Source organism: Brachionichthys hirsutus, chromosome 16 (assembly GCF_040956055.1).
Source record: "Brachionichthys hirsutus isolate HB-005 chromosome 16, CSIRO-AGI_Bhir_v1, whole genome shotgun sequence".
Classification (NCBI taxonomy): Eukaryota; Metazoa; Chordata; class Actinopteri; order Lophiiformes; family Brachionichthyidae; genus Brachionichthys; species Brachionichthys hirsutus.
The window spans coordinates 9,008,388-9,019,389 of record NC_090912.1 but is presented as its reverse complement, the minus strand read 5'-3'; the positions used below and the strand labels follow the sequence as shown (position 1 = coordinate 9,019,389).

General features: G+C 42.1%; 1 protein-coding gene across 1 annotated transcript in view; it reads left to right on the top strand.

Annotated features, from left to right (window-relative positions):
- Positions 1-7,980: 7,980 nt before the first annotated feature.
- The window catches only part of col5a3a (collagen, type V, alpha 3a), a 39,973-nt gene continuing 36,951 nt past the window's right edge, over positions 7,981-11,002 (top strand). Inside the window, exon 1 of the mRNA XM_068749846.1 lies at positions 7,981-8,083. Coding sequence (XP_068605947.1) covers positions 7,996-8,083 — 88 coding nt within the window. The 5' untranslated portion in view covers positions 7,981-7,995. The remainder of the gene's footprint in view (positions 8,084-11,002) is intronic.

The window sequence follows — 11,002 nt, the reverse complement described above, 5'->3', positions numbered from 1 at the left end:
GTCGATGAAAGGTAGGTGGGGGTCAAAGGTCACATTTCTGTCTGAATCTGAACACAATGTTCATTGCTCGTCGCACAGAAACCCAAATCGAGCGTGACGTTTCCTGCTCTCGTGAAATTTTTTTTTTTTCTGAAGGAAGTCGTCTCATGCTTGTATTAATTCTTGAAGGCTGTATGCTTGCATTATACTGCCATCTGGTGGTAAGGAAAGGTGCGCTCAGGTTGAACGAATGCGCGATATCAGATAATAAAAACCGACCGCGTCACACAAATATGAGAATTAGGAGGAATTGAGTCCCTTATCAGCGGCTTTTGTAAGTGATGGTGTTGGAACGGCGTTTTATGGTGGCTTTAATCTGTGTGGATGTTGTAAGAGGTCAAAGTACCTGATAAGATCTCAAATCTTTTTAAATAAGCCTTCAAAACTGCTTCGGCACATAGAGACCAAGAACTCTGGATTAAAAGACAAGAACTTGGAATTTCTGAAAGAAAGAAAAAAGCGAACATGAAGGACAGAAGCGACGGTGGCGCAGAGCGGGAGGGCCGAGGGCGCAAATTGGCAGCCTTGCTTCGTCAGTCCACCCTTAGGGCAGCTGTGGGAACAATAGTAGCCTCACCACCACCAAGTATGGATGGAAGGAATAATGCACAATGTAAAGTGTCTTTGAGTGTCCAGAGAAGAGCTTTATAAAACCAATGCATTCATATTTTAGAGCCAATTATTGAGAGCACAACTTCAGCAAATGTGCACGTTATGGTGAGTGTTGGTGTAATGATTGTTTACTAGTTATTACAAGTGCATAAGATAAGGTTTAGTGGTTTCATTTACATTCCTTTTATATTTTTATTACACCCCCACCCCCCCTGTCCGTGGAAGAATTGCCCGGCATGAAAGCGGTCCATGGCAGGAAACAGGCTGGGGGACCCCTGGTGTAAAGCATCAAGGTCACAATAAGGACAAGACATGAGATAGGAAAAAGCAAGGATAAACTCTCCCCCACACAGACACCAACAGAGCAAACAGTGTGAGATGACATATACATGATCCTGAGTGGATCTCCACAGAGGCTAATCTGAGGCTGCAGGCCACCATCGTCAACTTTTAATTTCCGTCCTTAAATTTCAATGGAGACATTCTCACACAGGGAAGTAAACAATGAGCAGAGCCCTGACCTGATCCATCCATGGCTCGTCAATGACCAGCAGGCCAATGGTGTGAAGACAGACTAAGCTACACTGTGAGAAGAAATCCACTTCAAGCATGTGATATCTCAGCATTTGAGAATTCAGAGTAAACTTTTACAGACTTCCAACCGCCAGGGCTTGTGATGAACCGTCTATTACGCTGACAAAAGAGCAAACTGTCATCTCACAAAGAGTTCAAGACCAATTTCCTCTCTCAGTCTCACAAAGCTCATGTCTGCTTATTGAGAACATCCCCGAAGCCATGACCCATTTCTCGAACTGGAAAGCCGACGTTTGCAAAGGAGATAGCAAAAGCAGCATTTTCACTGGCAGATAAAGCAGCATTAAACCCAAGCTGCCGGTGTGCACAACAACACGCGCCGTGGATCCTTTCATTTATACGTTCATATTTAGCTACATTTAGCGCACTTGGCTTGTCACCCTTGAGTCACTGAATTAATTAAACTATATGAATATGAGTATGACTGAGCCCAAAAACGCGATTAGTAGTTCGAGGACAAAAAAAAATCAATTAATGAATGCTTCTGTTGCATTTTCATTGCAGATCAGCAGGCGGTGGCCTGAACTAGTTTCGGGGTCATGAATGGAGAAGAAAACAAGCACCAGCCATGAACCTCTGACTCACGCCAGCACTGAAACAACAACTGAAAAGCAGCAAAACTACCTTTGGCTTGCTTGCTACTGAATCATTCATTTGAAATCTGCTAAAATGTAGCTTTTATGACCACTAATTATAGATTTTTAGCCAATTAAACAGTAAATAGCATGTCAAATGAAATTTAATGTCAGAATTGAAGCAATTGATAGAAGTACAGATTAAAGAGTTCTTTAAAAAAATGATATACCGAATTTTCCGCACTATAAGCCGCTATGTTTTTCCCACGCTTTGAACCCTGCGGCTTTTACAATGATGCAGCTCATTTATGGATTAAAAAAAAAGCATTTATTTAATTAAAAGTTTAAAAAAAAAATCTTTCTGTGAAGTGTTTCCTTGCCTCCATCTCCAAAGTGCTTGCTCTTGTCGGTCAAGTTGGGTTCTGTCTTTCCCTGCAGGTCTTTCCCTGCCTTGAGATAACTTTCTGTTGTGATGTCACTACCGCTGTCTTATGATGTTTATCCACCACCACTGTGTCAGGCTGGTTGGCCGTCACCAGTTTGTTCGTCTGGATCTGGAAGTCCCACAGGATCTTGACTGTTCTCAACCCCCTTTGGAGGTGTCCTCCACGATGAATGAATAAATATATATTTACAACAATATGTGTCTTGTTGTAAACTAGCCTCCCTTTTTCCTGTAACAATTGGGTTTGTGACCCTCGCCCTCAGATCTTGGATGTGTTCTGTCCGAGACTTCTGACCGCACTCCAGCAGCACCCTGAGCATGAATCATCTGCAGCGTCTTTGTCAAAGTTGTCTTGTCGGCGTCTGGACTGAATTCACGTGCCTATTGGAAGCACACTTTTACTAGATTAATAGTCATTAATAGCCGTTACTGTTCCTCCTATACATTAACGACATGAATGCTGCCTGTAACTGCAAATTGTTCCTGTTTGCTGATGACTCAGCACTCCTGATTTCGGGAGAGGACAAAGTGCAGGTTGAGGATGCTCTCAGCTCTGAGCTCACCAGAATCCGTACTTGGCTTACTGATAACAAACTGTCACTACATCTTGGTAAAACCAAATCGATTCTTTTTGGGTCTAAACACTCTCTACGTGAGATAAATGTTAATGATTTCAAGGTCACAGTCGATAATACAGTCATCTCCAGCAAAGAAGAGATTACCTATTTGGGCTGTGTTCTTGACAAATACCTGTCTGGCGATAGTATGGCAACTAAGGTGATCAAAAAAGTCAATCAGAGAACAAGATTTTTGGGCAGAATGTCTGCTTTTGTCAACAAAAGTGCTCTCCGGACGCTTGCTGGAGCCCTCGTTCAGCCCCTCTTTGACTATGCTAGCACCTCCTGGTATTCAAACATCAAAATGTCCCTGAAAACCAGGCTCCAAACCTCCCAAAACAAACTGATTCGGCTACTCCTCAATCTGGGGCCCATGACCCACCTTCTTCCTGGACATTTTGCTAGCCTAAAATGGCTCAGGGTAGAAGACAGGGTTAAACAACTCAAAATGGGATTGGCATTTAAAATAGTCAATGCAGCTCTGCCCTCAGTCCCCTCAATCCCTGCATACCTGACGGAACACCTCCACAGATTTAGTGACACCCACAGCCACAACACTAGAGGGAGCTCAAACAACAACCTGATTACCCCCTCCTATAGGACTAACATGGGTAAATCATCTTTCTACAATACGGCCACCCAAGGGTGGAACGGATTGACTCCCGCCCTCAAAACATGCACCTCTTTGGCCTCCTTCAAAAAGGCCCTAAAAATACACCTTTTAGGGGGACAGAAACGGAGATAGTCATCACGACTCTCTCCGGATCAAACCCCCCCTCCTTTTTTTTGTCCACCTATGTTGCACGTATTAATTGCTTTAGTAATTTATTGTCATTTATGTAAGTTATTTATTGCCATTTTGCATCAGTGGTGTAATTTATTTTAGATTAATTGTTAGTTTGCACTGGCGGTGTAATAACATTTTATTTTTGTTTTTCTAATGTTACGTTGCATCAATTGCGTAATTTAATATTGGTTTTATTTTTATTTGTATTGTTATTTGTGGATGATTTATGTACGAAGGACTTTCAACGGAAACAAGCCCGCAAGGGCTTTTTTGAAATGCTCCTCTTAGACAGGATGTTTGACGTTATTTGTACTGTAATACATGCTACTGTGTGACTGTACTTGTACTCTAACATTCTATCTAATAAATATATTCATCATCATCATCATCACATTTCCACTGCTCCAAGCTGCTGTTTTCAAATCTCATGATTAAAGACGGACTTTGTGTGAGTGAAGATGCCGTTCCAAACAATGCACATCAGATAAAGGGTTACTTGTACGGCATTTGACATGTTTTATAAACGTTTTACTCATTGAAATATTGATTAAATTGCAGCATCAGCGTGCATCAATTGCCCCTCCCATTTTGTCCCGTCCATCGGCATCTACATGCTGTTACTGTGGACCGGAGACAGGCGCTGGCTGATGCTGCTGGTCGGATGGGGGGGGGGACAATGAGCAAAAGCCCAGAGGACTGGAATGTTTGCAACAGGTCAGCAGTGAAGCTTTCTGCTCTTTTGTGTCCTGTCTGCAGAGGAGGTGTGGAATGCAAACTGCATGAGAATAACAGCTCTGAAGGGAAAGAGTAGCGGGGGGTCTGATATAGAAAGGGTTCGAAGGAGTGACCTGGGAAATGTTCGAAGGGTTCAGATAGAATACAGTTAGTTGAGAGAAAGCTTCATCATCAAAACTATATCTAGCTTTTGTGGAGCTCACTTTCGATCACAACTGAGCTCCACAAAAGAGCATTAAGAGCATGCATCGACACACGGCTCATCATTTTCACACCATTCATACATTCTCCACAAGAGGGGGGTTCAACACGCTGATAATAAACATATTCCTCATTAGAGTATGTAATAAAACCCATTTGACCTGGTCCTCAGATACTAACTGGCTTTGTTTACCGTCACATCTAAATATTATAATTATTACCAGGCTGGCTGTTCGCTCACTGACACAGAGCAAAGAGAAAAATTCCCATTTCTTTCTTGTGGTCACATGCTTGGTTTGGCAGTTTAATTGCAGCAGGATGTAGGAAATGACCATGCCGGGAGTTTCCTGCTCGACTTTTGGTTCTGTCTTTTTTGTTTTTTGGTTAATCTAAAAACTATTTACATTTACATTTACTAATACATTTTTTTATCAGTCGATCTCGTACTGTCTAAAGTGTTCATGCTTTCCTTTTGTATGCCGAGCAAAGGATCCGGAATATCCGCTGCAGATGGATCCTGAACAGGATGTGCTTTGGTGAAAGCTACAGTGCAATCCTCAGCAGTCAGTCAGAGGAGCATTCATTTTTATCGGGATATATATATTTTTTTATAAATCAGGTGTTCCACCAGGCTCTTAGACATTCTTTTCCCCAGAAGCAGTGCAGTGCCTGTATTTGTGTACATCAATTATTCATAAGTTAAGGATCTTTGTTGTCAGTTGCCGCAGACAAATCCCATATTTTATATCATCCTGCATAAAAGATCACATTTCCTCACTGTTATTTGAGACCACGTGACTCATCTTGTTGGCTGTTTCTGAGAATCAGCATGTGCAGGGGGAGAAGCCTTCTTCTTATCGAAGGCTTATTCATAATTCACTATAAATGGTGAAATGAAGTGACAACAGATTAGCCGTAAGGCTCCAACTCACACACACACAAACCACACATTTTGATATACCATCATCACTCATCGTTAAATCCTCATATCAAAGAGATAGAGAGTAATAACAGTTTATCACATAATTAAATGCCATCACAAGCTCATTAAGAAGGGCCGGTAAAAGATCAGAGTGTCATTTGTGGGGTTGTTATTTCCTAATGACTTCATGTTGTTTTCATTTTTAAACAAATACTGCAAATCATTTTTGTCAAGTTGAAAAAGACAGTCTCTTCCTCCATACAAGTGAAGCTGGAGCCACTCGGAGACTCAAACAAAAGCCCATTACAGGGTCTCTGTTTCTAAAAAAAAAGCATCACTAAGCATACCAAGGATTAGAACATGGCGATGACGGATTGCTTCACTTGCATCCATCAGTGACGGGATAATAACAAAAGCCCTCCATCACTTACAAACATAACGACCTGCAGAGGGAGGGAGAGAGACTTTAAGAAGCAGCACAGCCATATCTGAGATCAATTTAAAAATCTAACACTGCAAGCACAGTTACAACATTCTCAATGATTAGAGGATCAATGTCAGTAATTAAATACGTATAAACTGTATACTCAAATACATTTCAGAACATGCACAATTTAGTATAATTCAGTATATCGGCCCTTACACGTGATGCATGTGATAATGTGTGCACAACAAATTCCTCTGGTCATATCTGTGAGCTGCACATTTTCCCATGTATTTGATTCAAGTGAGGTGTAATCATCTAAATGTACGTGATCCAGACATGTTAAGGAACAATCAAGGAAAACTAAAGTCTATGGTTGCAATTGGGCATGAATCTGTGTGGAAAAAGAAAACATCAGAAAAGTGTTTTTCTGTCTTTTCTTGTTCCAAGTATTAGGCATAGGTATTGAAGCTGGACAGGAGTATTTAACTGGCATTGTAGCTGGACAGAAGTATTTTAGATGGTATTGTAGCTGGACAGAAGCACAGAATATTTCTCACCCAGGGCTCAGACTGTCCACTGGACTCTTTGCAACTATCTGCTAAAAGCAGTTAGGAATGTGGCTCTGATTCAAGCCAGCTAAACTACTGCTGAGAAAGAAGACGGCGGGAGGTCAGAGCATCCGCTGTTCTCCCACCGGGATCAGCCTCAATCTGCCCAGTGATCTGGCTCTTTCTGAGTCACTCCTGGCATTCTGGTTTCTTTCCATTCTGTCCTGTCCATTATTTTTGAGATTTAAAAATATCACATTAATGTTTCATTTTCCAAGAGAGTCCTCTATTTTCAGATTATGGGTTGGGTTATTCGTGTGTGTGTGTGTGTGGCTGAATGACGATATTTTAAAAAGAGAAGCATTCTATTTACAATCTTACAGAGCTCTCTGCTGGTCAAGAATTATAAAACACAAATAATTTACAACTCAAACTTGGGTTTTTCTTTGATGCAAAAGCTTGTTGATTTTCAAATGGTTCTGTTTCTTTAACTTTTTCTGTGTTTTGAGATTCTTCTCCATTGAGAAATGTCCTAAATGTTATCAGGGACCTTGACTCCCAGCAGCTTTACAAAGGCCTGTCATAGTTTGGACAAGCATTTTTGCTATTTTCTAATTGGACTGGACCTTTTTAAGTCTCATCTTAGAGCATATCAAGCTGAACACAACAATCCTCCAGGAATTGATAAGGCTTGTGACAGGACTTTACTAAATATTTACAGATAACTGTCACTGCACAGTTTTGGCAAGTGAACGATTGATTGATTACATCTCCATGGGTATTAAGAGGTATGTGATTTGCCTGCTCATTCCCATTAAAATATTATTATTATTATTATTATTATTATTATTATGTAATCAAATGCCCGAACAGAACAACTTAAACTTTCTATTAGTCTGATGGCTGTTTTTGTTTTACGTTAGAGAAAAAAAATCATATTTAAAATTTTTAATTTAGATGATGATTTGATAAAACAAAACAAAACCATTGTACAGAATTCTTTTGACTGAGTTAAAACATTACTGAGGCCCATTGTATCATATAAAATAACAACGACATATGGATCATTATCAAGAAGTGTTTGTTTCAGCGCGTCTCAACGCCACACACAGTTATACCAAGCTTTTGGATCACCTTTGATCGCCATGCTAGACTGCGCTTTGCGTCACTCCTGTAATTAACGCAAGCAATAAAACTCCTTTTCTGGCATGCGCCCCCGCGGGGTAGCATCCCAACTCCCAAGGAAGGGAAGAGGCGGAGGAGCTGGAGAACAGAGGGAGGGTGAGAGGGAGAAATTGAATGAGTGGGCTGGAGCGAAACTTAGAGAAGGCATCACAGCAAGGACCCCCCCCCTCCCTCAACAATAAAGCAAGGGGAAACAACAGACTTGCTTCTTTCCTTTCCTCCCTGGATGGCCGCTGAGCTCATGCGCATCTAACTTGTGCGGCGTAAAGTTCTGGCGGCGGAGAGACAGAGGGAGGTCTCTGCTTATAATGATGGACCGCTTCTTCAGGACCTGGTCGCGATGGAGAACGGCGCTATTTCTTTATGTTTTACTCCACGTGACGACAACACGAACAGGTAAATCCAGAACTCCCCTGCTCCACCTTTTTGCATTTAATAATTTTAATAATCGCGCATCTTTCCAAAAGTTTTGAATTTGAGCGTCAGGTGTGTGTGTGTGTGTGTGTGTGTCAGAAGAATTTTTGCGGCGACCTCGGGCGGTGTGTGACGTCATTCTGTAGTTTGCTTGCGACCAGCGTCGGTTTGCTGCGAAAAAGGCTTAACGTTGGCTTGTGAAAGAGCTGAATGGCTGCAACAGTGGATTAAAATTCCTGTCACGGATCTGTTTAACGTGACCTCTGCAAATGCGCTCACTGCCTATAGTTATTGATATTCTGTCACACACGTCAATAGTTTGCGTGGGTTATCACAGGCTGCCACCGAGAATACTATTGATTGATTGATTGATTGATTGAATAAGTTTATTTCGAACATAAATGAGATAAAACAACAACAACAAACACAACAAAAACACACTATTTAAAACAGTAGTCCATTTGAAAAGGTGCAGGATGAAGAAACAACTATTTTTTATACAGCCGCTACTTAAGTGGACCAATCAGAGATGGGCTCATTAATTCCCCATGCGGCTCTTTGACACCCTGAGCCTCCTGGCCGTAGCCTGAGCATCTTCAGCCACCAGACTTCAGCGGGACTCAACCCTGTGGTCCACCAGAAGAGCTTAAAAATGTCCCATAATATTTTGTGGCTTTGCACATGCACCTATGGGGTGTGTGTTTAATTTTTTTTATTCTCCAGTTGAAATTAGGCACAGGCAGGAGGAGTAAGTGAGCAAACTGACATGCAGTCGATTCACCCAGCGGGCTGTGGCGTCCGCTGCTCTCTAATAAGGAACCTGTGAAGTGAGAGGCTGGGTGGATTTAAGAGCACCTGGGACATGTGGTGGTGCAGATATGGCATGTGGTGGATGTGATTGTGAATCCAAGTGTGTCTGTGTGTGTGTGTGTGCGTGTGTGTTTATTACAGTGCAGGAAGGGTTTCCCACATGGTTCCTGTGTGTGTGTGTTCGACAGACATGAGAGGGCGCTTTGTACTTTTGTTTGCATATGTCTGCAGATATTTCACTTACAATATGGGTGTTCTTTTTGGCACTTTTTTTTGTCCAGTTTTATTTTCCTTCTATCCCCCCCCCCCGTTCCTTTCAAAGGTCTGGGCAATGTTTATTTCAATCTTATTTGCCTTATCTCTTCATTCATCATCTTTTCCTCTAGCGAATGCCCTGCCTCCTCCTTGACTGGTTCAGTGACGGAGGGAAATCGCGCGTACAGCCCGCTCACTGCGTCGTGTTTGATCCCAGCCTCTTTGCCAATCCTGCAGCAGACTCCCGAAGGAGGACGGCGAGCCTTGTTGCCTTTGATCCGGCAACACATTTTTAGACAAATGAGAACAAATGACAAAAGGCTGCTGGATTTAGGAGGACTGAGAATGGAAGAAGCTGTTACAGCTCTGGTGTATTGTTGTGCAAGTTTTTGTTCCTCTAATGGGAAAACAAATGTAAGTTTTTGAAGCATCAGAGACGGCGGTGTTTATCCTTAGTTGCTTATACACTGCAATATCAAATTGCTCCATTGAGCGTCTGATGAGGCAAATTGGAGAAATAGTGCTTCATCTCACGGTGCTGCAATCTATAGCTCTCAACACACATCTGGCCCCCAGAAACACAGACCCTCCCATTGTTCTGACCACTGGGATGCATAATAAAACTTTCTGTGAGATTAGCTGGCGATGCTTTCCGTAGAAGTGCAATGAGCAGACGCCAAAGCGCTGGACGTCTTCATGTCCTTCTTTAGCCAAGTTTTCGAATTTCAAACAGATCGATTGTCCTCACATGAGCAACATTTACACCAGAGCCACCTTTGGACACTTGATTCATATTTCAGTTTAATCTGAACCTGCCAATTGTGGTTTGGCACAGACAACAAAGACCCTGGCGCCCAAGGAACAAGGAAATAAAACCGGGTTTCAGGGATCCACAAGGGCCCACAAGTCCTCAAAAGTACGTAGGAGCAGAGTTCAGTGCACTTCCAGATCGGGTGTGTGTATGTTTGTTGCATATAGTGCTATTCTTTGTTTGCTGGCTCTGGTGTTACACTCCCTAATAGTTGCCTCAGTGTTGTGTTGTCTCAGAGACTAAATGACAGCTTGGGTTTGACATTTAGTGGGCTTGGTCGTGTGTACACTTGCGTCTTCCTATCTAGGTACGGTAATCCTCCGCGCCTCAGGTGTGTGTATCCTGTGGATGCACATAAAACATTGTGCTCTTTACACGTGTGTTGGTATATTACCTTACATCCAAAAAGTGACTACTCTCAGAGGGATTGCAAGAACGATGTTTAAATATCCCAATATTTCAAACCCTCCTTCCATCTAATATTAAAGAGTTTAGTGGTCAGGAAATGGGTCAGGCTAGGCTAAAGGCCAGTGTTAAACATGCAATGGAGATTATGTTTGGGGGGGGGAATTTATTGTAGTCAAAGAACTTCCCCCTAAGTGCAGAATGGGAGTTTCTGTGTGACATGCCTTCCAAGTTTGGAGCCTTGAGGGGCAGGTGTTTTCTCATTGGGCCAAGCAGCACTTTGCCTGCCAACCCATCTTCCTGTGAATAAACACGAGAGGAGCAAACTGTGGAGATTGAAGAATGCGTTGTTGATGTGAATTGGAAGGAAATGTGTAACCAGATTCCACGAGACCTCAGCAGCCTCAACAGCAAAAGCACAACATACAAGTGGACATGGACACTGACCCACATTCAGCAAACTCAAAGCTGAATTACACATGATTGCTTTCATATTTCAGACTTCTTGAACCTATCATCTTAAAATGATGCTGCTTTTAATTTTTGAACAATTGGTTATTCACATCATTCTAAATGGAATGAGTAAGGGAGTGTTGCAAAAAAAAGAAAGAGAGAGACTT